The 25263-nt window shown below is 39.5% G+C and overlaps 1 protein-coding gene across 1 annotated transcript in view; it reads left to right on the top strand.

The window, feature by feature from the left end:
* SORCS3 (sortilin related VPS10 domain containing receptor 3) overlaps positions 1-25263 on the top strand; it is a 616841-nt gene that overhangs the window by 449140 nt on the left and 142438 nt on the right. Inside the window, exon 7 of the mRNA XM_033183483.1 lies at positions 6330-6448. Within this exon, the coding sequence (XP_033039374.1) occupies positions 6330-6448 (119 nt within the window). The remainder of the gene's footprint in view (positions 1-6329; positions 6449-25263) is intronic.

The raw sequence follows: 25263 nt of genomic DNA, 5'->3' as shown, positions 1-25263 counted from the left end.
AAGCTAAATAACTTTTTAGAGTTACCTTGAATCTGCTTGTTTTCACTTATTTTCATTTGAGAGTTAATGTTACATAAAATAAACAGCTCGTGGATATTTCTCTAAGAGAAGGCCTGAAGAGCTGAATTTGCTTTTTGTTCACGATTTTAATTCACTTTTTCAATTTCTGACAATAGGTATATTATTACCCAAAGGCATGGAAGTTGAGTAAATCACAGAAAGTTTTTTCTCTGAGATGACAGGAAGCTTGATGTCTAGGAATTTTGAATGCTTAGTAATTCTCAAAGGCAAAATATAATCACAAGTCACCATGTAATTAAACATAACAAAATGTATAGGCTTGTAGTGACATTCAGTTCAGTTTAACCAGCATTTACTGAAGCTTTATAAAGTCAGCCCAGGAAGAGAAAAGTGGCTATGATTTTATTTCTGCTGGTAAAGAGGTGATCCTTTTGGAAAGGTATGGCAGAGCCGAACTGGACTTTACAGTTACATTTGTTGATGTAGATGAGGGGCTTGTCTTGATGAATAGAGAAAGGCTGAGGCTGAGTCCCTGAGTCCTGAGAAACTTCGAGCAGAAATACAGCTTCTTAGGAAGAAAAGAAGGCTCAGGGTGTCAGATTGTTTCCATCTCTCCTCCCACATTCACCAGTTCTCTAAGCATCCTAAGGTATATTCATTTGTAAATGTCCTGTCTCCATCACTGGCATAGGAATCTTCTGAGGGCAAGAATCTGTCTTATGTTCTCTGCTTCCTGGAACTTCAGGATGTGTCTGACACCTGCAGCTTCTCTATACACCTTGAGCCAATACAAAAGGAATGAATCAGTCAGTATGGGGCAGCCCTTCTCACCAATGAGATCCTTGGTCCCACGTCTGTAGGGTGAGAAGACATGGATGCTGGCTCAATTTAAGTGATGTTACAACACTCCTAAAGGTCCTGCTAGCTGTAGAGCTAGTTTGAAATAGGAGTGCATATTTCCAAATAGCAGAATAATCTTCTATTCCTGGTGCAGGGAACAAAGCCTTTGACTTTCATTTTTGTAAGTAGAGCAGTGACCACACTAGCTCTTAGAAATATATTAGGAAGACATTTTATATTTAGAAATACATTAAGCATGAAGATTAACCATTTAGGAAATCAGTCTCTGGTTTTTACATAGGGATATCCAAATGAGATCTTTCTACGTCTGTTCTTTCTAGTTTTTCATTTGAGGATGTTTCAAAGGAGAGGATAGAAAATAGAAGTTCAAGAATAAGAATTAATCAAAGTCAATTCATTAACATGCAATTATGTCACATATTTCATGAGCTTTGCTTACATAAAAGTCCTTGTGCATTTTTAACTCCCTCATTCAAGAATTTCCTTTCACATAGCACAATTTCACATCCAGGTTAAACTCAAGGGTTGCCTCCTCTTTGAAGTTCTCCTTGATTTGTCCAGCCCATATACTTTTTTTCTTGTCCAAACATCCATTGCAATTAAGGTAAACAGTGATTTAAATTCAGAGTATAACTTCACTGTAGAACCTGTGATATCATGGTCTTTCAATTCTCCACAACAAAATAGGACACTTATTATAAATTGAATCTACAAAAGATGCTGAGAGTTGGATTCCTTTCCCTTTCTCTTCATAATAAAAAATAACTGACATTTATTGATCTTTTAAAATGTATCCACAATGTGCTAAGCATTTTTCATGCAACATCTTATTTAGTCCTGATGACAGTCCTCAGAGGCACATACTAAATTGTCTGTGCCTCGCAGCTGAAAAGCCATGCTGCTACTTGGCCAAGGCCAGTCTGCACATAGTAAGTCCCAGATTTGATCTCAGCACTTTCTAGCTTCAGAGTCCTTGCTCTCAGAACCACTGGAGTATGCTCAAGAGATCTGGACCACTTTCATTTTATCTGGTGTCGGGTGTTATTAAAAAACAAATAAGAAGGCCACACTTATTGGAAGCCTATTTGGGGATTTTAAGTTATGTCATAAATACCTTTGTGAATTTCATCATAGAATATAACTGTGTTCAGCCTCATTTGGAGGTAATGTCTAGAGTTCTAATTTGAGATATTTTACATATGTGAGGTTTGAACCAAATGATATTCCCTGCTCACCCTTGACAGCCACAGTTCCTCCATGGCCCTCAGTCACTTCCGTCTGACCACTAGGCCTGCCTGACAATTTGGTTTCCCTATGCCCCTACTTTGGTTCTCTCCTGGCAGAGGGCACTGTGGCACTTACCCAATCTCTATGTTTTGAAAAATAAAAGCATTGAGACTTCCAATATTTGAGTCCAGCTAAGACTGCAAGGCCACCAAATTTTAAGTGATTTTCAAAAACTCATTTCAGTGCTGTCTTCCTGTTAAATTGGACCTTTCATGCCATGCTGAGCAGTGGCAAGTAGAGAGCGAGCCAAGAAGTAGGATGAGCTTGGCACAGCATTATACTTGCTATGGGCCAAGGTTTAGGTAGGTTTTGATTTTGTTTGTGGTGGCCTCGAATACACTTGCTTCTTTTTTCAAAGTGTCCAAATGAGAGAGTGAATAGTAAATAGCCAGAGGGAAATGAGCCAGTGTGTGGGGATAAGCAGGTGTCCCCCTGTGTGTACCTTTGATCACCAGTGCAAAGGGGTTTCTGAGACACTGGCTGATAACAAGGAAGCAGGTTGCCATGTCAACACCTGTGGTTTCTTTACATGTTTTTACTGCAGCTTTTCATTGTTTTGGTGCTTTATTCTAGGAGCAAATTGCTAAGACTGGATGGTTCCAAGAGTATTCCTGGTGGGCTAGCAATGTGCTCCAAAGCACAGCCTGGGCTCCCTGCCTTCCCCTCTCCTCTCAGCCAGAAGTGGAAATCCAGGCCACTCTTGGCTCTCTCTGTGAACCAAGACAAAAAGGAAGGGACGTACAGGCTGTCTTTAAAGAATGTTGGACAAGCTGGTCTTGCTACAGGGTCAGGGAATGAGGGTAAGAAAGCCTGTCTCTTTCCTTGCAAGGAAGGTCATGACCAAATTGCAGAGCAGAAAGGAATATAAATCATTGAACGTACACACACATGTTCGTTGCAGTGCTATTCACAATAGCAAAGACGTGCAATCGACCTAAGTGCCCATCCACCGTGGACTGGATAAAGAAACTGTAGTACATATACACCATGGAATATCATGCAACTATATAAAGGAATGAGATCATGTCCTTTGCAGCAACAGATGGAGCTGGAGGCAATTATCCTAAGCAAACTAACACTGGAGCAGAAAAACAAATACCACATGTTCTCATTTATAAGTGGGAGCTAAACACTAAGTACATACGGACACAAAAAAGAGAGCAACAGACACCAGAGCCTACTTTTGAGGGAAGAGGTTGGGAAGAGGATGAAAATAGAAAAACTATTGGGTGCTATGCTTATTACCTGGGTGATGAAATAATCTGTACACTAAATCCCACAACATTGCAATTTGCCTATGCACATGTACATCATGGATCTAAAATAAAAGTTGGAAAGAAAAAAAAAAAAGCAACAGTGGCTCCTGGGTTTCATTTGGAGTCTAGGTTTGTTTTGTTTGGCCTCAAGGTGTTTGGCCTGTACCATCTTTTATATTTATATTAGCTCTCAACTTTCTTTCTTTCCTTCCTTCCTTCCTTCCTTCCTTCCTTCCTTCCTTCCTTCCTTCCTTCCTTCCTTCCTTTTTCTTTCTTTCTTTCTCTCTCTCTCTTTTCTTTCTTTCTTTATTTTGTGAGACGGAGTTTTGCTTTGTCACCAGGCTGGAGTGCAGTAGTGCAATCTTGGCTCCGACTCCCTGGTTCCAGCAATTCTCCTGCCTCAGCCTCCCGAGTAGCTGGGATTATAGGCACCTGCCACCACACCCAGCTAATTTTTTGCATTTATAGTAGAGATGCGATTTCACCATGTTGGCCAGGATTGTCTGATCTCCTGACCTCTTGATCCACCCACCTCGGCCTCCCAATAGCTCTCAATTATAAAAGTTAGGAAATTTAGCATTTAAAAAATAGAGGCATTTAGCTTTTCTTAGTAACTCAGAATGTCTTATTTTTGCATATGAATTCTGTGTGGAGGAGCAGTTCCCCCTTAAAAGAGGCGAATGTTTGCCCTTTGAGTGTGGTCTGCGCCGCTCCTCAGAGATCCCTGACACTGAGGTCTTGTGCCAGCCACCACTTATCATCTACCCCCGCTAATTTTACTCTCATACATAATTCGCATGCCCCCTTAAGCGTTTGAGTTTATTAGGATAGTTGTAAAGGCCTGCCCTGTCATACAAAGTTATTCAGGCCGTATCCCAAGGCACTCAGCATTAGTGGTGGTTTTGATGCTGGGAGGTATTAGCCCCAGCTTAGATTTTAGAGATGCCTTTGGCTGCTTGTTTCAAGTCCATCCAGTCTCCAACTCATCATCCACATGGACCCTAGATGTGAAATGAGTGCAGAAGTAACACAGATGACAAGAAAATGTCCCAGGCAAATGGTGCAGGTAATGGAGGGAAGAGAAGAGACTTGAAACACTTCAGAGGCAGAATTGTCAAGGATTAGGAACCAACTGGATTGTATGGGATGCAGAAGAAAAAAAAGTTTAGAGGCTGGAGCTACTGTGCAGATGATAATTGCCACTGGGGCAAATGGAATCAATGCTAGACCTAGTCAGATTATAGTTATCGAAGCAAACAGACATTGCTCAAATTTGAACATTCAAGAAGTAGTTATGTATAGCATGTAATGAATTCATTTCCCATTAAAATATTTCTTTCTTAAAGTAGCATCATGTTTCTAAATTAATATGTGTAATAACTAGCTACATACATGAGTAAACCCCTTCCTAGACAGAAGGTTCTTCTAGAATGGAAAATCTCTAATTCATTGCCTTATTCCTAGTACCCAAACAATACCCAATATGTAGTGTGTGCATAAGAAATACTTGTTGAATCCATCCATCAATTACTTAAACAGAAATAATTTAAAGTACCCATAGTTTAATCTCAATTGTTATACATTTTTGCTTCTGTAAGCCTTTTGCTTTTATTTATCTGCTACCTACCACTCCCTTCTCTGTAGCCTCTGACACCTCTGCACACATACGCACACATACAAGGAAACAATTGCATTAGACAGGCATATGCAATAATGCATGTGGTTTTAGATAATAAGATTTCTCTACTTTTGATCTTAAAGTGATTTCTACTTTCCATTTTTATCATTTATTTTTAAATTTCATTAAATGAATAATAACCTTTTTTAAAGTAAATTTTTATGGTGGATTCTTCACAGAGACTGACCTGTAGTTTTTCCTTAATTAAAGAGCAAAAACTAAATGGATTGCCTTTCCTTGGATAACTTTCTAGTCATAATCAGAATGCCTTTTGGAGCCAAAGATTTCCCATTCAGCTACAGCTGGTACCATGCATTTTTTTGGGTTGCTTGAGGCGAGGGAGGAGGGTTCAGCTGTTGAGATCTCTAGAAGATTTTTACAAGTAATTATGTAAGTTTTGTAAATGTTATATAAGAAGTGAATGCATTCTTGTTGTAAAAATAATAAAAATGTATGTAATGTAAAAAGCAAAGGTCCCACTTGAATTTTGTCTACTTCCTTGAGTCCGTTTCTTTGCCTAAAAGTAATCATAGCTAATTTTTGTATGTATCCTTTAAACATTGTTCTATGCAGTATGGCACAAGCCTAATTGGATCATACTATATATGATGCTAACTAATTTTTAAAAGATTGCAGAACAGTGTGTTTTGGAGAAATTACCATGTTAAAGCATATGTATCCACCGAATTCTTCTAATTGCAGCATAGTACTCTGTCATATGCATGTATCTCAGTTTATTTAAGTGATCATTAATTCATGGGCATTGAGCCTATTTCTAATTTTTCACTACTATGAACAATGCCACTGTGAATATCATTGCCTTGACTCTTTCTGAAAATATGAGTCTTTCTCTAGAAAACATCTAGAGAATTAGAATTCTCTAATTAGAAAATTAGAACAGATTCTCCTTGAATTAGAATTACTGATGTAAGACATGTACCTTTAAAATTCTGATACGTATTTCAAATTTGTTCTTCCAAAAACCTATACCAAATTACTCTTTCAGCAGTATGATATGAGATGAACTGTTTTTCCACTTCTCTGTCCAAACTAGATATTACAATTTTGGGGGAATTATTATAAATTCCGTGGACAAAAATATGAAATCTCACTGTTATTTTAAATTACCTTGTTGATTCCCCCATGAAGTAGAGCTTTGTGTGCCACCTGGGGCTCCCTCATGGTTTTCACTTGTATCTAAGCATCATTCTGCCCTCCTATTTCAGATGCTCACTACCTCACCTGCAGGATCCAGGAGTGCGCCGAGACAACTAGAAGTGGGCCCTTTGCCCGCTCCATTGACATCAGTTCCCTGGTTGTCCAGGATGAATATATCTTCATTCAGGTAAGTACAGAAAGTGCAGTTGGTGGTGGGAGGATGCATCACTGAAGTTGGCTGCCTGCTAGGAAAAGGAGGGTGGCTTTCCCAAGGTTGTGAAGATGTGGAGTGGAGACACTGTCCCTCCTTTGCTTCAGGGACCCAGTCCTCTGGGGAGAGCCCGGACTTCTACTGGTTTTAGTGATGCACTGAATCCTTCCATTGGATTGCCATTTTATAGCACAGGAGCTGTCTGAATTGACTAGGTCTTGGACTGAGTTTGAAGTAACTTAAAGCCAAATTTCTAATGGGGTTTGACTTTAAGTAATTTATCAAAGCCACATTCTATTTCCACCCAAAGTGACTTGTTTAACTTGGCAATGAAAATCCCCTATAAATTAAGCATCTTCAGGATTCTTTTTCTGGAAATATCTGGTATTCACTAAACTTTCCCCTTCTTTCCAGTGCTGACTACCTCCTCAATGTCCATGTCCCAAAGCATTTACTCCCAGAACTCAGTCTTGGGAAAAATTAGATGGGACTCACATATTTAGGCAGACCAGGGAGGCCTTCTTTTACCTTTTGGGTCTTGTTATCTCTACTTTGTACTATGAGGAGGTACAAAACAGGGCAAAGATAAGAGGAACAAAAGGTAGTGCTCCACGAGATGACTGACAGAGGGTGTGTGTGATAAACCAAACATGGCATTTGACCACAACCTTGATTTCCCGCACTCTGCCTTCCCATCCTTCTATTCTCAGTTGTTTTGAAAACTATTCCCACGGGAAAGTTGAACTTTGAAAACTCCCTGAGTTTGCTCAGACCTAAGCACCTGAATGACCTTCTGTACCTGACCCCTGGTATTTCAGTCCAGATTAATCCCGTCTCTTCTAGGAGGCTTTCTATGAATTTCCAAGCTCAGTGTGATCGCCATCCTCTGAAACCTTGCAGCTCTATGGTCTATACCATTCCTCTAGCACACAGGCTATCGGAAGCCATTACTTATTAAATCTCAATGGATTTGTCTTCTCTCCAAATTGCATTTTACACTCTCTGAGAATGAGGACAATATTTTATACACACAGTTGACCCCTCTCCCTTAGCCCTAACAAGATGTCTTTGCATATCAGGGGTGTTCAGTCAATATTTGTTGTATTGAACTGATTGTAGGCATCGCAGTTACTTCTCTCTATAACTTAGTTACATAGATTTTTGAGGTCTAGTAAAATACAGGAAAAATAGCTAGCCACTCAAAAACCATCTTGAATGAGGGAGTGAAAGAGGAAGGTTCCGTGGCTTCAAAAATCCCTGTTTTTTTAGCTTGACTGAAAGCGTGAAAGCCTGAAAGCCAGAATCTCAGGATTGTATTTCTAAGTCTTGGCAGGCCAACGGCACTTTCATTCTCTTATTCATATGTGTTTGTTTACTGAACACATACACTGCAAAATACACAGCACCAGTCACTACTCTAGGGTTCCTCAAATTTCTGCCCTTGACCTGCTTCTCTACCCAGTACTCACTGCCTGAGCAATCCCCGGGTTTTAAGGACTGTCTCCAAGGTTTGATCACTTTCAAGTCAGTGAGCTGTGACATCTACCATGTACTGCAGCCTTCTGTATCAAATAACCAACTCAACATCCCAACATAGACGTTCCACAAAACAGAACCAACAGGTCACACTTGACCTTGACCCTTACGCAGTTTGTGGCACAACCCCTACCAGGTCAGTCAAAGTCAGTGTGTGTTGCCAAATTAAATGAACCCACAGCCTCTGTTAATATCACTCTTTGTGATTTCTCTAGTGTTTCCTTTTATTCCATTCTCATTGTTATGGTCCCCATTTAAGGCCTTTATCTCTTTCTATGTAGATTTTTTTTTTTTTTTACAATGGAAGCACAAGAGTGAGTTATGAATTTACCAATCAGATTTCTCTTCCCTTAATGCTAAATATGCCAGAATTGTTTCGTGGAAACATGACTTAGAATTTTAAATGTTCAGACTTTTTTCATTTTTCCTTGTGTTCCATAAAGTTTGCTGTAACTCTGCAGACAGATATACAGATTTTTAAACAAATTATTCTGAAACATTCCTTTTTTATTATACTGGAAGCAGACAGAAGTTTTGTCTTTTTTTTTTTTTTTTTTGAGATGGAATCTCGCTCTGTCGCCCAGGCTGGAGTGCAGTGGCTGGATGTCAGCTTACTACAAGCTCTGCCTCCCGGGTTTATGCCATTCTCCTGCCTCAGCCTCCCGTAGCTGGGACTACAGGCGCCCGCCACCTCGCCTGGCTAGTTTTTTGTATTTTTTGGTAGAGACGGGGTTTCACTGGGTTAGCTAGGATGATCTCGATCTCCTGACCTCGTGATCCGCCCGCCTCGGCCTCCCAAAGTGCTGGGATTACAGGCTTGAGGCACTGCGTCCGGCGTTTTGTCTTTAATTAGTGGCAATTTTTATTTTCCTTGAAAAAATATGCAGTTTCATTATTCAATAAAGTTTTATTCATTGCCAGATATATATGAGGTCCCCTGTTCTAGGTGCTAGGTGCTGGGGTTAGGATAGTGAACACAACAAAGTTTCTGCCTTAGTGGTATTTAATTCTAGTGGAAGATAGGAAAAAATATGTGTATGATGTAAACATCCATATATTCATAGATATGAAAAGTTATGAAGAGTAATGGTTAAAAACATATAATTTAGAGCCTAACACCTGGCATTTGTTGAAACTGTGGCATTCCACACTTAGCTGTGTGACCTTGAACTGTGCCTCCATTGACTTATCTATAAAAAGAAGATAATCATAGTACTTACTTCATGAGTTGCTAGGTGGATTATATTTATTAACGCTATCTGTAAAGCAGCAAAACGATGCTCTAGTAACAGTTATACAAATATTTGCTTTCTATCTTTCTATTTATCTTTTACTATTATATATCTACAAAATGTATCAGATAACGACAAGTGCTATGAATAAAAACAAATCAGGGACTGTGAATGTTGAAGCCATAAAGGTATTGCTGTTTTATTTTGGAAGACTTAGGAAGGCCTCATTGACTGGTGAACTAGGAACAGGGTGGCAGAAGATAGTGCAGTCAGAGAGGAGCGTGGAGCCAGGTTGTCAGGCCTTGGCTCCCTCGAGCCCGCATGAAGATGAGGAGTGGGTAGTTGGAGGTTTGAGGCTGAGTTCGGGAGTGGGGGTGGGTCATGGGGCAGTTGCAACTGAGTGTATCCATTGTAAAGTCTACAGTATATTGATGGCATTTTTAGACCACAGAATTGCCAGTCTCAGCTGAGTTGATCTATTGTAAAGTTGCCGGCATATTGATGGCATTTCTTAGACCACTAAGAAATAAGTACTGATGGAAAAGAGAAACAATCCAAAGACTGAACCTCAGCCTACTCCAATATTCAGAGTTCAATGAGATGAGCAGGAACCTGCCGTGAGGCCTAGATAGACAATTTAGAGATAAGGCCAGAAAGGTGGAGGGTGCTAGATCCCACTGGCCTTGAAGGCTTTATTTTTACTGTCAATGACATGGGAACCAATGGATTAACAATGCCCCAAATAATGTGAAAGGCCAATAAACTTGAGAAAAACATTGAATTTCCTTAATCATCAACTAAACACAGATTACATGGTATCATTTGCCGCTATCAATTAGCTAAGATTGAAATATGGTAAAAGAATGCCAGTGAGTTGCAGGTAAACAACTACACATAGTGCAGGTACAAATATAGATCAGTGGATCATCCGCATTTAATCCACCTTTTTCTTCTCACAGGTAAGTTTGGCCATATGCATTGACAGATATGACATATATGTCTTAGTTCTGACAGTATATGCTTTGTGTTTAATTATGGATTACTTTAAAACTCCCATTATATGGTCTGTTTGCTTTCCTATATGTCTGTTTGATAATTTTGAGTATTTGTATTTTTGTTCTAAGTGCTTAGCTTTATGAATAGAAATTTATATAGCATACTGAGTCTTCTATTTCTGGACAATATCTGTTGATTTCCTGTTGGCAGCAATTACAAAATCAGTGTATTTCCTTGAATTTCTAATTTTCTCCCTCTCTTTAATTCTTCCGCTACTTAATTTTGAATAGTTATTTCCTAGTGTTTGTCTTACTGCCTTAAAATATAATTCTGTTAGACTTAGTTTATGAAGCACTACAGAAGAAAGGTGAAAAAAATAGTGTGTGTTTATGACCTCTTGTCCTATTCCTCTTTACGTCATCATTTTAGAGCATGAACGTTCTGCTCTGCACTGTAATTCCTGCATTTATTTTGATTTTAGTCTTATAGGTAATGTGTTCAATTTTCCCCAGAAGTCTTTTTCCTATAGTTTTTTCCATTTATCTCTTGGTTATCTGAAATTTGTCTTCCAAGAAAGGCTAATTCTTGAATGCTGAAAATATGTTTGTCTGTATCTTTTTATGTTTTAATATCATTTCTTAGGGTATAACATGTATGTGTCATCCTCTTTCCATCATAATTTTTACTTCAGTAACTTGTTATTATTCAGACCAATCTCATATTTTTCTTTAAGGCATCTTGTTGTTGTTTTATTTTGTTTTTTAACTTCAATACTTAAAGCCTTTAAAAAATATTTTGATACCAATTACTTATTAGTTAGCATATGCCTTGTGGTTGGCCATAGTGTACTAATTCTTTCTTCTGGAATATTAATATTTGTTAAATAGATTTAATTTTTTCTTTATTTTTAATTTCTCAGGAGTTTCTGTGGCATATCTTGAAATATATTTTCTATTTCAGTTTTATTGTTTTGGTTCCTTTCTTCTGGGATACATAGGGTGTGTACCTAGGTACCTAGGATACCTAGACAGCAAAGACAAAAGAGAGCCAAAATTTGTCCCTTCCCAACCCTTTTTACTCCCCGAGTAAACTGAGAAAAATGAGATTAAAAACAATCTTACATTATTCTTCAATGAGTACTTAGTAGAGTCTGGGCTCTCTAGGTTCTTTTTGCTTTTTTGCTTTTTTTTTTTTTTTTTTTCCTGTTTTTGTTTAAGTTCTTTTCTGAGCTTTGCCCGTTTATATTGTGTCTCTTTCTCTTGTCTCAACATACCTCCCCTGAGCTCTTGTATTTCTGCTTCAAACTCTTCTCTTACAGAGGTGATCTCCTCATCATACAGGTTATTTTAAATTATAGCAGTGTGTTTACAGTTTTTATTTGCTCTATGGAAGCATATTTTATTCCATATCTGTTATTTGTTTTTCCTGTCCCGTTCCATCTTTTATTTTCCTATATTATTTTATCATTCTTATGCTGTTTTCTTTTATCTTGATGTGTTTATTGCTTATTTTTTAGTGCTATGAGTTCTTCCTGGTAAAACTATTTGAGGAGGTTCATTTTAGTGATAGATTAGGGCTCTGTTTCAGCTGAACAAGAATCCTTCTTGGTTCTCACTGAGGTCCTATATGACTCAAGATTGTTTTCTCTGTGAGTAGGTTCTTCTCATAAGACAGAACCATCTGGTACACAATATATGTGACTCCTTTTTCCACATATATTGTGTTTCAGAGTTAGATTTTCATTGTGGATAGAGTTTGTATTTCCTTTTCTTACTTTTCTTATTGCTCTAGGGTGATTTACAACAGGAAAAGGGAGAAGCATCATCATTATTTGGCTATTTAAAACCATTTATAAATCCTTATTATGTATTTTCTGAAATGTTACAAGACCTTACTAATTGATTTCCTTCTCCCAGATCAACACCAGCCTTCCCCACCAGCCAGTCACAGGGCAAAATCAGTGTTTCTACATTTAGTGGCAGCTCATCACCTATAGGGTAAAATCCAATTTCCTTACCATTATCTGCAAAGACCTCTGTGACCTGGATCCTACCTACTCCATCAGCCGCATATAAATTCCTTACCCACCACTGCTCTTCACATTCCTTCCTTGTTTCATTTTAACCTTCAATAAACATAAACCTGTTTAGTCTCCATGCACAAACTATACTATTTCTTACTTTATATGCCTTTCTTATATATTTTTTTTCCTGCCTGGGATGTCCGTTTACCAGACAAATTTATTATTTAAATTTAGGACAAATAGCACCTCCTGTAGAAAATCTTCCCTGACATCCTCAGTCGAGATTGGATGAAGCTCCAGTGCGGTACTTACCCATTTACATTATGTTTCCCCAGCCAGGTCTCTAAAAGGAATAGGACTGTGTGTTATTCATCATTGCTTCTCCTGCCCTTAGCATAATGACTGGTACTCAATAAATGTTTGCTGAACTGAACTGAACTGAGAAGATAAGACACCATCCTATTCTCAGGAAGTGTAGTTAGTTATCTTTTTGAAGCAAGGGAATCTTGTTTCTGCAGCTAACAATACAAGACAACTTGCCTAATTGACAATTGCTAACTGCATAAGAAATGACCATGCAATGTACAGTGTCTCTGCGTTTTTATAAAACTGCTGTCCAAGAATTACCCAATATATTATTCACTGCCCTTTTTATATTCATTCATTTAAATGTATTAAAATACATTCAGCCTAGTGGGAAATGCACATAACTAAACAATTATAATGTAATATAATGAGAACTGTATTAGTGGAAAGCACACGTTGCTCTTGGAGAAAGAGCCTTTCACCTGACCCTAGAAGAGGGTCAGTACAAGCTTTCTCAAAAGAAGGCTATGAGTTAAGTAGGTGAAAGAGAAAGAGCATTCTGACCAGAGGAGAAAGCCTGGGTAAAGTTAAGGAAGAAAGAAAACAGAATGTATCAGGACCTCTTATGTAAGGGGCAGTTGTAATTGTGGGAGGGAGTGGAGTGGTAGAAAAAGAAGTTGGAAAACTGAATTGAACACTTTATATTTTCTTTAATTAAATCTAGATAATGGTGTGTTCCCCTCTTTATAGTTGCTAGAAAGCACAGAACTAATTTTTGTGTGAATTTCAGCAGCTTCCCCACATAAAAGTTATGGTATTGTTATTCTTCATATTCCTTTATGTTTTGCCATTGGTCACTTTTTATTCCTTGGCTGCTTTTCTATATTCTTTTTGTTTGTTTTATTTTGTGTGTGTGTTGTTTTTAAAGAATTATTAGAAACCATCTCAAATGATTTTCTGAAACCAGTGTCATTTTAAAATCTTTTTTGGGGTGGGGGGTATAAGTTTTGAAAATGGAAATGAGGATCAGTACTGGCTTTATGGAGAAGGTAAGATTTGTGTCGATTGTGATCAATGTTTGCCTGTGGCCTAGAAAAGGGCGAGAGTTTTCATTCCATTCATTGAAATAAAGTTGCCTCTGCAGGCTTTGTCAAAGCAGAAAACCCACAGACCAACAAAGTAGCTTTTCCTACTCTGTTGGAGACGCTACACAGATGCTATATGAGCACAGTGTCAGGGTATCAGAGGAAGTGGTGTTCTACCTGTTCCTGCCTACCAGTCTGCCAGAGAATGGCCTTGGTAGACGAAGTCAGAGAGCAGCAAGGCTTGAGTCCCTTCAAGGTGGCATCCCCAGGGAGTAGCACCAAGGCAGAGCTGGACACTGAGGATTGTGCATTCCACTGATGGATGCTTACTGGTTTGGCTTTTAAAGGGGATCCGTGTAGAGGCAGATTATTTTTTATTCCTACTATTTAAGCAGTTGAATAACAGCAAGATGAGGATAAGAGACTTTGGTGGGTTTGTTTTTTCCTGACTATAGAGATTTATCTACTTAAATTTCAAACTTTTAAAAGTATTGATGTCTTATATTTGGTTTTCGTGCTAACAGAGACATATAACTGAGAAGGAAGAAACAACCTCACAAACAAAGGAGACCAGACTTTCCGTTCATCCTTTCCCACCCTTACGTGCCAAATCAAGGGGGATGCCTGGCAAGGCTGGGCTTTGGGCTTCCCAGCACCTCCTCAAACAGAGCAACTCTGCTTTTGTTTGCGCTGTATATTAGGTTTCCTAATACTCTTTCATTTGACAAAAGGATCCTGCTGCTAAGTAATGTTTGAAAACACTGACTTTTTGCAGCCCGTTGGCTGCATTGGTCAAAGGTGAGGTTTTCCATGTGTGGACAGCTGAACCATGAGGAATGCAGGTGAGATCCAGGCCCAGATCTTTTCTCTGCATATTAATAAATGTGATGCACATAACTTAATGTGTAATTATTTACACATGAGTGAGAGATTATATACAAATGTACAGTATATGCATTTGAGAGTATAGTTTAAATAATGAAAAACCTTGGTAACCTCTTTATAATGATATTCATTCATTAAATTAAACCTCTTCCCATGATATTAAAAATTTTACCCTCTCCTGTTTGCCCTATAAAGGAATGTGCCTCATGCTCAATCATAATTTTATTTCTCTTGACGTATTATTTTTAATTCTGTGTCTTATGTGCAGTAGAAGGGTCCATAAACCACCCACCCAGCTCCTACTATTTAGAGAGACCTCGAAGGTCTCTACGTCACCTTTCATTTTCCTATTTACTAGGAGGTAAAGGTAGCCATCCTGATGGTTTTGCTTGGGGGAACCCAGTGTTTGATCTCCTGCTGTTGGACAAGCTGAGCTGGAGATATACAGAAAGCTGTGAAATTTGTGAATCTGTCGGTTCATTTTCTGTGTAGGGGACCTGAGGTTTTGTAGCAAAATCAAAAGAAGCTAATCCTTCCCAGAAGAGCCCTTGTTTTAATAGGGAAAAGTCTGCCTGAAATGCCGCCGTTCCACTTGGATAAAAGAGAAATCGGCTTTCCTCTGTAGAGGCAGGGGAAGCAATAAGTTGATTTCTGTGTTCTGAGCCAAGATGGTTGAAAATCCTGTCTTTTCTCCTTATGGAGTAGTATTTCTAGTGATTATCCTGAAGAATCTGTACTTTAGCAGCAGTTGCAGTAAAATTCCTTTAGTAATAAGATTCATACTCTGGCTCCCCTTGCTACTAGGGAATGTGATGAAGAAACAAGAACAGTCCCTTAGTAACCTATCACCAGCAATGTGTATGTTATGTCTGCAGTGGATTGTGTGAAACCCTGCCCTATACTCTCTTCATGTCACAGAGGGTGACCTTCAATGTGGTAAGAGTTCATTTACTCATGGAATAAACTTTCATTGTGCATGCAATTGTATTCATAAAAGGGGTATAATTCTGACAAGTCTTCAAAAATTTAAAACACAAGAAGAAAAAGAAGTCCATAATTAAGATACAAATAAAGTACTCTAGAGGTGGGAAGAAAGCAGAAAATTTGAGGGAGGGATGATCATCTTGCCTCTGCTAGGTCTCTCTCCACATCCCTGATGTCTTGGTTGCCTTAGCACAGAATGAAACTTTCCCCTCGCTGTTTTAAGTGAGCCTGTAGTGCCCTGTGAGATGACGTACTGCAAATTGAACATTCTGGAAAAGGACATGGTTTTTAGGAACTGAGCACAGGAATAGGGTAGGAACCCTAAAGATACAGTTGGCCACTTTAGCCTGGGAGGGTTTGTGCAGATTCAGGCCCGGAGAAGAGAGTGGCTTCCCGAACCTGTGGCACCCACAACCACTCATGCAAGCCCAGAATAGCTAGCTACTCCCTGAACCTTTGTAAAGATGCCAACCAGACAGGTGACACTGTGTAGATCCATCTACCACCCAGTGGTATTTTCAACTCTCAGTAATGTTCTATAGATGTAGTGAAGAAAAAAGAAACCTTATATAACAAGGAATTCTGAGGTTGGAACAATAACATGTATCAGACTGTTTCTAGGATGATCCCAGTACTACAATGAAGTCAGTTGGTAGCTTGGATACATGTTGCTATTAGTTTTAAGAGTTCTATGCATAAACATAGAAAAATAGGACGTTATAAAGTGTTGGGAGATGTTCCAGAAATACTAGCAATTAACAAGTATTGGTATCCAATTAACGGATACTTGTTGAGCCCTAGAAGTGTGCCAGGGGCAATGGAGCATTGCCCCTGCTCTCCATCAGGTTGTGATTCAAATAGCTAGTGGTCTGATGTGGAGAAAAGAGCCCTGACTTTAAAGACCTGGGTTGTAATCTGCAATCTGCCACCTACGAGCAAGGAAATACTACACAAGTCACTTATACTCTCAGTGTACTAATTTCCTCATCTCTGTAGAATGGAATCATGCTACTTGCCCTTTCTAAATTGGAAGGTTGTTGTGAGGATCAAGGGAGATAATAATGGCTTTGAAATGCTTTGAATGCTACAAAGCCCTACAAAATGCAAGAATTGAGAGACTACTCCACATGCAAAAATCAGCCTCACTGTTTAGTGTATGCACATCCTCTTTTAAGGATTTTTATAAGCCGATCACATAAAAGATTACTAGATCTTTTCTCCAAATTCGTTTTTAAATTATTCATAGACTCAATTCATGTATCAACATATGTGCATGATAAAACCTTCCCACATAGCTTCCATTGTGTTGGTTTCTTTGATAACCAACTTTTAATGATATATATGAGATGTAACTATTCTGGGATTTAATTAACTTTCAAGACTGTTTTTGCATCTTGGTATCAGCTCACCTGGATTTTGGTACTTCATCTAAGATCCTGCTTTATATACCATCATGGAAGGTAGAAAAACCTCTATGATGTGGCTACTGTATCTCCAGTAAATTATTATCTTTCTGAAAAAAACCCTGAGGCAGAAATTAATGGAGTGTAATTATTCAAAGAAAAGCTATTTGGAGATGTTTTAAATGATGTTAATTTGGTCTTAATGGGAGAGATTTTGAATGTTAAATAAATAGCAATTACATCATTAGGGACACATTTACAACACAGGAATTTAAAGCAAAATGAAAGAGTTACAGAGACAATCTTCAAAAGAAATCCAATAAAGACATCTTCAGGTAAATATTCTTGAAGTGCTTTCAGAATCTTAAGTAAAAGTGTTTTCAACAGCCAGCCCAAATGAAGGTTCTTTAAATAGCTTGGATGCATCTCCTATATGTATAATGATTATAGTGGTTTGCTGTTAGTATTTGAAATACTTCCAGGAATAAACACAAATTAGTGATCTGATTGCAAAGTAGTGATATTTAGTTGACCTTTGTATGGAGCATACTCCATCTCACATCCTTCCAGCTACGTTTGCCTCAGCTACTAGCTTTGCACAGAGGTGGCCTGCTATCACCTTGCCTCACCTGCACTGTGGATCCCCTGTTCCAGGGTTGATTTCTTCCCTAGTAGGATGCTTGCAAGAGACCCGTTAGCTATTCTGGTGCAGATACAAATCTTGAAGGTGCCAAGACTCTGGGACAACTTTAGCAACAGGAATCCAGAGCTGGTGGATCAGTGCTGGTGGGAATGTAAATTAGTTTAGTCATTGTGAAAAGCAGTTTGGCAATTTCTCAAAGAACTTAAAACAGGATTACCATTCGACCCAGCAATCCCATTATTGGGTATATGCCCAAAGGAAAATAAATTGTTCTATTGTAAAGACATATGCACACATGTGTTCATCACAGCTTTGTTCACAATAGTAAAGACATGGAATCAACCTAAATGCCCATTAATGGTAGACTGGATTAAAAAAAAAATGGCGCATATACACAGTGTAATACTATGCAGCCATAAAAAAGAACAAGATCACGTCCTTTGCAGCAACATGGATGGAGCTGGAGGCCATTATCCTAAGCAAATTAACACTGAAATAGAAAAAAATATACCGCATGTTCTCACTTATAAGTGGGAGTTAAACTTTGAGTGCACATGGACACAAAGAAGGGAATGGCAGACCTCGAGGCCTACTTAAAGGTGGAGAGTGGGAGGAGGAAGAGGAACAGAAAACTACCTAGTAGGTACTATACTTATTACCTGGGTGACAAAATAATGTGGACACCAAATACCCATGACATACAATATGCCTATATAACAAAACTGTGCATGTACCCCTGAACCTAAAATAAAAGTTAAAAAAAAAAAAAACTAGTGGATCAGTATTTTTCTCTTATGTCAGGTAAGCAAGTCTGAGCCTCATTCTACATGAGTTTTCATAGGTTGTCTAATGGGATTGAGCCCTAATTGCTGACAGTAATAACCGGTTTAGTAATATACCCTGGAATGGCCTTCTCTCCCTCCCTGTTTCCTGCTTCCTAGTTTCACCACTCCTGTCCCCAGATCATTCCTCAACAAACAAAAACAAAAAACTACATAAAAGACCTTGTCTCAGGCTCTACTTTTGGGGGTAACTTAATGCAAGGCAGTCTTGAAAGACTTTCGAATATTTCTTGAATCCCTACTATGTATCCAGTTATTGTAGGTAGAGTGAACTATTTAAGTGAAGTAGAAGGCATTGTTCTCATCCCCATATAAATGAGATTCCTCAATCTAAACACGCATTTCCATCCCTCTTCTCAAGGACCTGGCACTACTGATCATTCTCCTTTCCCCTGTCTGTAGCTTACTCATCACTATGTTAAACTTTCCATCAATATTTAAATATTTTAAAAATATCCACCATCTTGACATAACAAAACAAAGCAGGGTAAAACTTTCTTTGAACCTACACCCCTCTAAGTCTCCCATGTTTCATTCATAATCAAATTTCTTGAGCACCAACTTTATTCATAACCCTATCTTCTCATTTTCCTGTCTCTGTAACACTTGAGACTGACTTCTGCCTCTGCCACCACACCGAAATTGCTTTTGCCAAGTTCATCAAAGGTATCTTTGAAGTGTATCTAGACTATGCCCCTTAATAATTAACTTAGTTGACCTGTCTAGAGCATTTGAACCTCTTGACTGCTCCTTCTTCCTTGAAGCGCTCTCATTGCTTCCTCGATAAGGTACAGTTCAGGGTCCCCTCTCATCTCTCCATCTTTCCAATATCATCTTACTTTCCAACACAGGTGCCTCTTCCTCTGCCCACTCTTTAAATAAGGGTTTTTCCTCAGTGTTCTTTCTAGGTTCCTTTTCTCTGTTTACTTCCTACCCTCTCTGATATGGTTTGACTGTATCCCCAGCCAAATCTCATCTTGAATTGTAGTTCTCAGAATCCCCAATGTTTCCTGGGAGGGACCTAGTGGGAGGTAATTGAATTATGGGGGCGGTTACCCCATGCTGTTCTCGTAAAAGTGAGTGAGTTCTTACGAGATCTGATGGTTGTATAAGGGGCTTTTTTCCCCTTTGGTCAGCACTTCTCCTTCCTGCCCCCGCTGCAAAGAAGGTGCCTTTCTTCCCCTTCTCCTTCTGTCATGATTGTAGGTTTCCTGAGGCCTTCCCAGCCCTTCCAAAGTAGAACTGTGAGTCAATTAAACCTCTTTTCTTTATAAATTATCCAGTTGTGGGCAGTTCTTTATAGCAGTTTGAGAACAGACTAATACAGTAAATTGGTATTGCAGAGAGTGGGGTGCTGCTATAAAGATACCCCAAAATGTGGAAGCTACTTCAGAACTGGGTAACAGGCAGAGGCTGGAACAGTTTGGTGGAGAAGAAGACAGGAAAATGTGGGAAAGTTTTGAGCTTCCTAGAGACTTGTTGAATGGCTTTGACCAATTGCTGATAGTGATATGGACAATGAAGTCCAGGCTAGGGTGGTGTCAGATGGAGATGAGAAGCATCTTGGGAACTGGAGTAAAGGTCACTCTTGTTATACTTTAGCAAAGAGATTTGTGGCTTTTTGCCCTTGCCCTGGAGATCTGTGGAACTTTGAATTTGAGAGAGATGATTTAGGCTATCTGGTGGAAGGAACTTCTAAGAGGCAAAACCTTCAAGAGAAAGCAGAGCATAAAAGTTTGGAAAATATGCAGCCTGATGATGTGAGAGAAAAGAAGAACTCATTTTCTGGGGAGAAAGTCAAGCCAGCTGCATAAATTTGCATAGGTAATGAGCCAAATGTTAATCATCAAGACAATGGGGAAAATGTCTCCAGGGCACATCAGAGGTCATCACAGGAGCCCCTCTCATCACAGTGCTGAGGCCTAGGAGGAAAAATTGTTTTCATGGGCTAGGCTCAGGGCCCCCCTGCTGTGTGCAGCCTGGAAACTTGGTACCCTGCATCCCAGCCTCTGCAGCCATAGCTAAAGGGGATCAACGTATAGCTCAGGCTGTTGCTTCAGAGGGTGCAAGTCTCAAGCCTGGCAGCTTACATGAGATATTGGCTCTGCAGGTGCACAGAAGTCAAGAACTGAGGTTTGGGAATCTTCACTTAGATTTCAGAGGATGTATGGAAATGCCTGGATATCCAGGCAGAGATGTGCTACAGGGGTGAAGCCCTCATAGAGAACCTCTGCTAGGGCAGTGAGGAAGGGAAATGTGCGGTGCAAGCTTCCACATAGAGTCCCTACTGGGGCACTACCTAGTGGAGCACTGAGAAGAGGGTCACCATCCTATAGACCTCAGAATGATAGATCTGCCAACAACTTGCACTGTGTTCCTGGAAAAGCCACAGACACTCAATGCCTGCCTGTGAAAGTAGTTGGAAGGGGGCCATACCCTGCAAAGCCACAGGGGCAGAGCTACCCAAGGCCATGGGAGCCCACCTCTTGCATCTATCAGAATGATAGATCTGCCAACAACTTGCACTGTGTTCCTGGAAAAGCCACAGACACTCAATGCCTGCCTGTGAAAGTAGTTGGAAGGGGGCCATACCCTGCAAAGCCACAGGGGCAGAGCTACCCAAGGCCATGGGAGCCCACCTCTTGCATCAACATGATCTGCAGGTGCGACATGGAGTCAAAGGAGGTCATTTTGGAACTTTAAGGTTTAATGGCTGCCCTACTGGATTTCAGACTTGCATGGGGCCTGTGGTGCCTTTGTTTTAGCCAATTTCTCCCATTTGGAATGGGTGTATTTACCCAATGCCTGTACCTGATTGTATCTAGGAAGTAACTAACTTGTTTTTAATTTTACAGGCTTATAGGCAGAAGGGACTTACCTTGTCTCAGGTGAGACTTGGGACTTGGACTTCTGGGTTAATTCTGGAATGAGCTAAGACCTTGGAGAACTTTTGGAAAGGCATCATTGTGTTTTGAAATGTGAGGACATGAGATTTGGGAGGGGCCAGGGGCAGAATGATGTGTCTTCATCCAAATCTCGTCTTGAAGTATAGCTTCCATAATTCCCATGTGTTATGGAGGGGACCTGGTGGGAGGTAATTGAATCATGTGGGAGGTTGCCCTCATACTGTTCTTGTGAGAGTGAGTTCTCACAAGATCTCATGGTTTTATAAGGGGCTTTTCCTCCTTTGCTCAGCACTTCTCCTTCTTTTATTAAACTCTTTTAAAGTTTAAGAAAACTTTAATCTTCACAGGATCTCAATATGACAGATATTGTCTTTACTTTTCTATGAAGGAAACCAAGTTTCAGTGAAATTTAGGTAACCACCCTGTGAAGAAGGTGCTGTTCCTCCCTTTCACCTTCTGCTGTGATTGTAAGTTTCCTGAGGCCTTTCCAACCATGTAGAACTGTGAGTCAATTAAACCCCTTTTCTCCTCTCTTAAGAGGTTTAATTACCCAGTCTTGGGTATTTCTTCATAGCAGCATGAGAACAGACTAACACACTTTCTCTTTGAGTAAGTCTATCCCATTCGCTTTTATAGTGTCAGTTACTATCTAAATGCCAGTGACCCCAGTGTTCCCTGCTCCTCTCAGCATAATGTAGAGACTGGGAGGCTCTAGCAAGGGGTCTTTCTTTACAGGATGCCCATCAATTCCTTAGGCATGGCAATCTCCTTGCTCCATTCAGAACCCTACTGTGCATGCCCCTTATAAATTACTAAGACTTGTTTCTTCCCAGGATATCTAATGAGGCTCCATGGAAGTTACAATATCTGTTCCTTGCTAGGTCAATATAGCAAAGAATGTTTTCCTTTAATCTCAGAGAATGATTCTGTAATTTGCTACATATTATAAAGTAATGATTTGCCTTTCTAATAAAATATGAATGGGCCATGTCTAGCATAGGAGTATTAAATTGTTTTCATTTTGTGTATCACCCCTGAGTTATTGGTAGTAGCTCCATAGAAGGGTGTGTTATTGTGCTTTGGTAGAAAAGCTTCTATTGCTATTAGTGTCTCCATGGGCATGAGAAATCAGGGTGGTGGTAAGCATGCTGTGTAGTGCATTTTGCAAGAAGGGTGGCACTCATGGTGTTTAATTATTCAGAATGCTTATATAGTGGGAGACAGTCTGTGAATTCTGGTCAGGAAGGCAGATGTGTTATCCAGGAGACTACAAGAGTTTCAATCATCAGCTCAAAGAAGTGAGATCAGCTATACATTCTCAATCTCTTTCACTATTTGGAAATCAATTTCCTACCTCCAAAGCAATGGTTGTTTAGAGTGTTATTTCTACCTAGCTTCACCACCAATTTTACTCACCAATCAACAAACAGAAAGAATTGTTGTTATAGTGGAAAATAGACCTTGCAATTATTTCGCATCAAATGTATGTCCAAGATGTGTGCATTTTATTTTGTTTAATAAAACTTTAATCTTCACAGGATCTCAATATGACAGATATTGTCTTTATTTTTCTATGGAGGAAACCGAGTTTCAGTGAAATTTAAGTAATCACCCATGGTTGTATAGCTCAGGAAATGGCAGGGTCAAGGATATGACCTCAGGGCTGTCTGGGTTTATAAAGGATGACACAGGAGGACAATGATTGATTTCTCATTTCATTTTTCTCTATGTTAGCACCTAATAATTAGTATTCCCAGATACTTTTCTAGATGACTGTAAAAGTGAAATAGGCTCCCATCTTGGTAGATGTTAGTGACTGTAAAGCCTTGCTCCATTCCCTATTTAGTGGACTCTTTCTCAGGATCTGTTTCAATTTTGTTTCATATCAGAAACTTTCTGCATCATTAACCAAAGAAAGGCTTAATGAGATTCAGTACAATGTAATCATGGCTGAGCCTCTGAGAGCTGTCCCTCAGATATACTTAGAGGATTTACTCAAACACCCATGCCTGGGACTCCCCGTGGAGACTGGATGGCAGTGCAGAGAATCATCATGACATCCACAGCTCTGCTCTTCTCTAGCCCTTTCCTCTGCCCTGTGTACCTCTTGCCATGCATTATGCATTCAGAGTGGGAGGAGGGGCTGCCTTTGGGTTCCATTCCAGGACTCAGGAGCTGTGGAGTCATGACCTCACTGAGTCTCCCCATTGTCCTTCCCTTCCATGTGCCAGCAAGTCTTCCACATCCTGACTGCTAAGCCCAGCCCCCTGGAGAATTCCTTTTCTAGGTCTTTCTCCTATTAAAGATAATTACACTGCTATAAAAAGAGCAGTGCTGATAATTAAGGCAGTTGGGCTATTGACTGAAAAGTAGACTGTTTAGTCCAGTTCTCTTCCCATTACCGTTCTAACTAGAGTATTTCTCTATGAATTTCAGAGTTTCAGCTTTAAAAAATTTTAATCACTCTGCCTATAACTGTATGACCAGCTAATGGAGTAAATAATCATTTTTAATTTCTGCAAGCAGCCTTTAAGAATCTGAATCAGAATCCTTTAAGAATTCTGAAAGCCCTGATGGTCAGCCAGAATAAGGACTTCTTGGAGTTTCAGAGCAGCAGAGTCAGATGTTAGCCAATCAGCTTGATGTGATTGAGGATCTACTATGTACCCAGTACTGTGACTGTTTCTCTCTGTGATACAGGTATTGATTGATTGACTGATTCATTCATTCATTCATCCATTCATTTAATAATCTCATATTGAGCACTTAATATGTTCCTGATACTCTTCTAAATGAAGGGAATGTGATGGTCACAAGACTGAGAAAGTGTTGGTCCGCATTTTGCATTGTCTTGGTGAGGAGATAGAGCTGCTTGACCAGACACTGTTCCTAAACAATGCTGAAAAGCATTTAAGAAATTGCTAGACTCTCCAGGACAGTGCTTGCCAGCATGAGGGAGATCTACAATTAAAGAAGATATCCTGGAGGAGGCAAAGATCATGGTAGTTCTCATAGCAGGTAATTTACTTGAGGGGCTCAACTTGAGGACCTGTCAGTGCCCCAAGGGGAAGCGACCCTTGGAAGGAGACTGTGTGGGTGGATGGATGCGCAGGTGAAGGGAGTTGGCCTTCCTGGGTTTAAGTCTGGCCTCGTCATTAACTCACTGGGTGATCTTGGGCCATCACCTTTCCTCCCTGAAGCTCAGTTTCCTTGTGGCAAAGTGAAAAGATTACATTAAAGAAGGGCTTTCAAATCTTCTGTTGTTGTTCTTGGAGAACTGCCTTCTAGGCAAAATTGTTGAAGGCATTCCAATATATAAAACAGATACAGTTAGAAGAGATATGCATTAAAGAGGGTGAGGGGCTGTATGAGCTTCACCACCCACCCAGACTCTTCATCCCTTTGGGGACACTACAAGGCATCTTTGCAGAACTTAGAACAGCATAGAAAGTTTTGAAAGCAGTGAACTGTATGACGCCAGAAGTTCTCTTCTGACCCTAAAACTCCACAGGTTGTCTTGCCCTACAGGTCGCTCCATTTAGTCAGACATATGAAAGGGATTGCTGTTCAGAAGTATTGCCTCAATTCATTTTTCCGATGTCAGTATCAAACAAAAAAAGAGATTTGGGATATAGTTAATTCCTCAAGCAAGTTGCTGAATCTTTTCTTCCTTTCTTCATTCCATTTACATCTACTTGGGATATAATATGGAGATAATGCAGTAAAAAAGAAATAAAAATCCAAAAAGTAAATAAGAAAGTTATGATCCCTGGAGATTATGCTATATATAAAAAATAAATATGTAAATAAGAAAACCACAGTTCCTGCCATAACAGGGTTTATAGTCGAGAGAGGGAGAGATACTACATAAGCAAACCAATAAATCAGAATGGTAATTGCCTACTGTGATAAGTCTATGAAGAAATAAACATAATTGTGAGAGACAATAA

The sequence above is a fragment of the Trachypithecus francoisi genome, unplaced genomic scaffold (assembly GCF_009764315.1).
Source record: "Trachypithecus francoisi isolate TF-2019V2 unplaced genomic scaffold, Tfra_2.0 Contig01579, whole genome shotgun sequence".
Classification (NCBI taxonomy): Eukaryota; Metazoa; Chordata; class Mammalia; order Primates; family Cercopithecidae; genus Trachypithecus; species Trachypithecus francoisi.
This window is presented reverse-complemented; position numbering and strand designations above follow the sequence as displayed.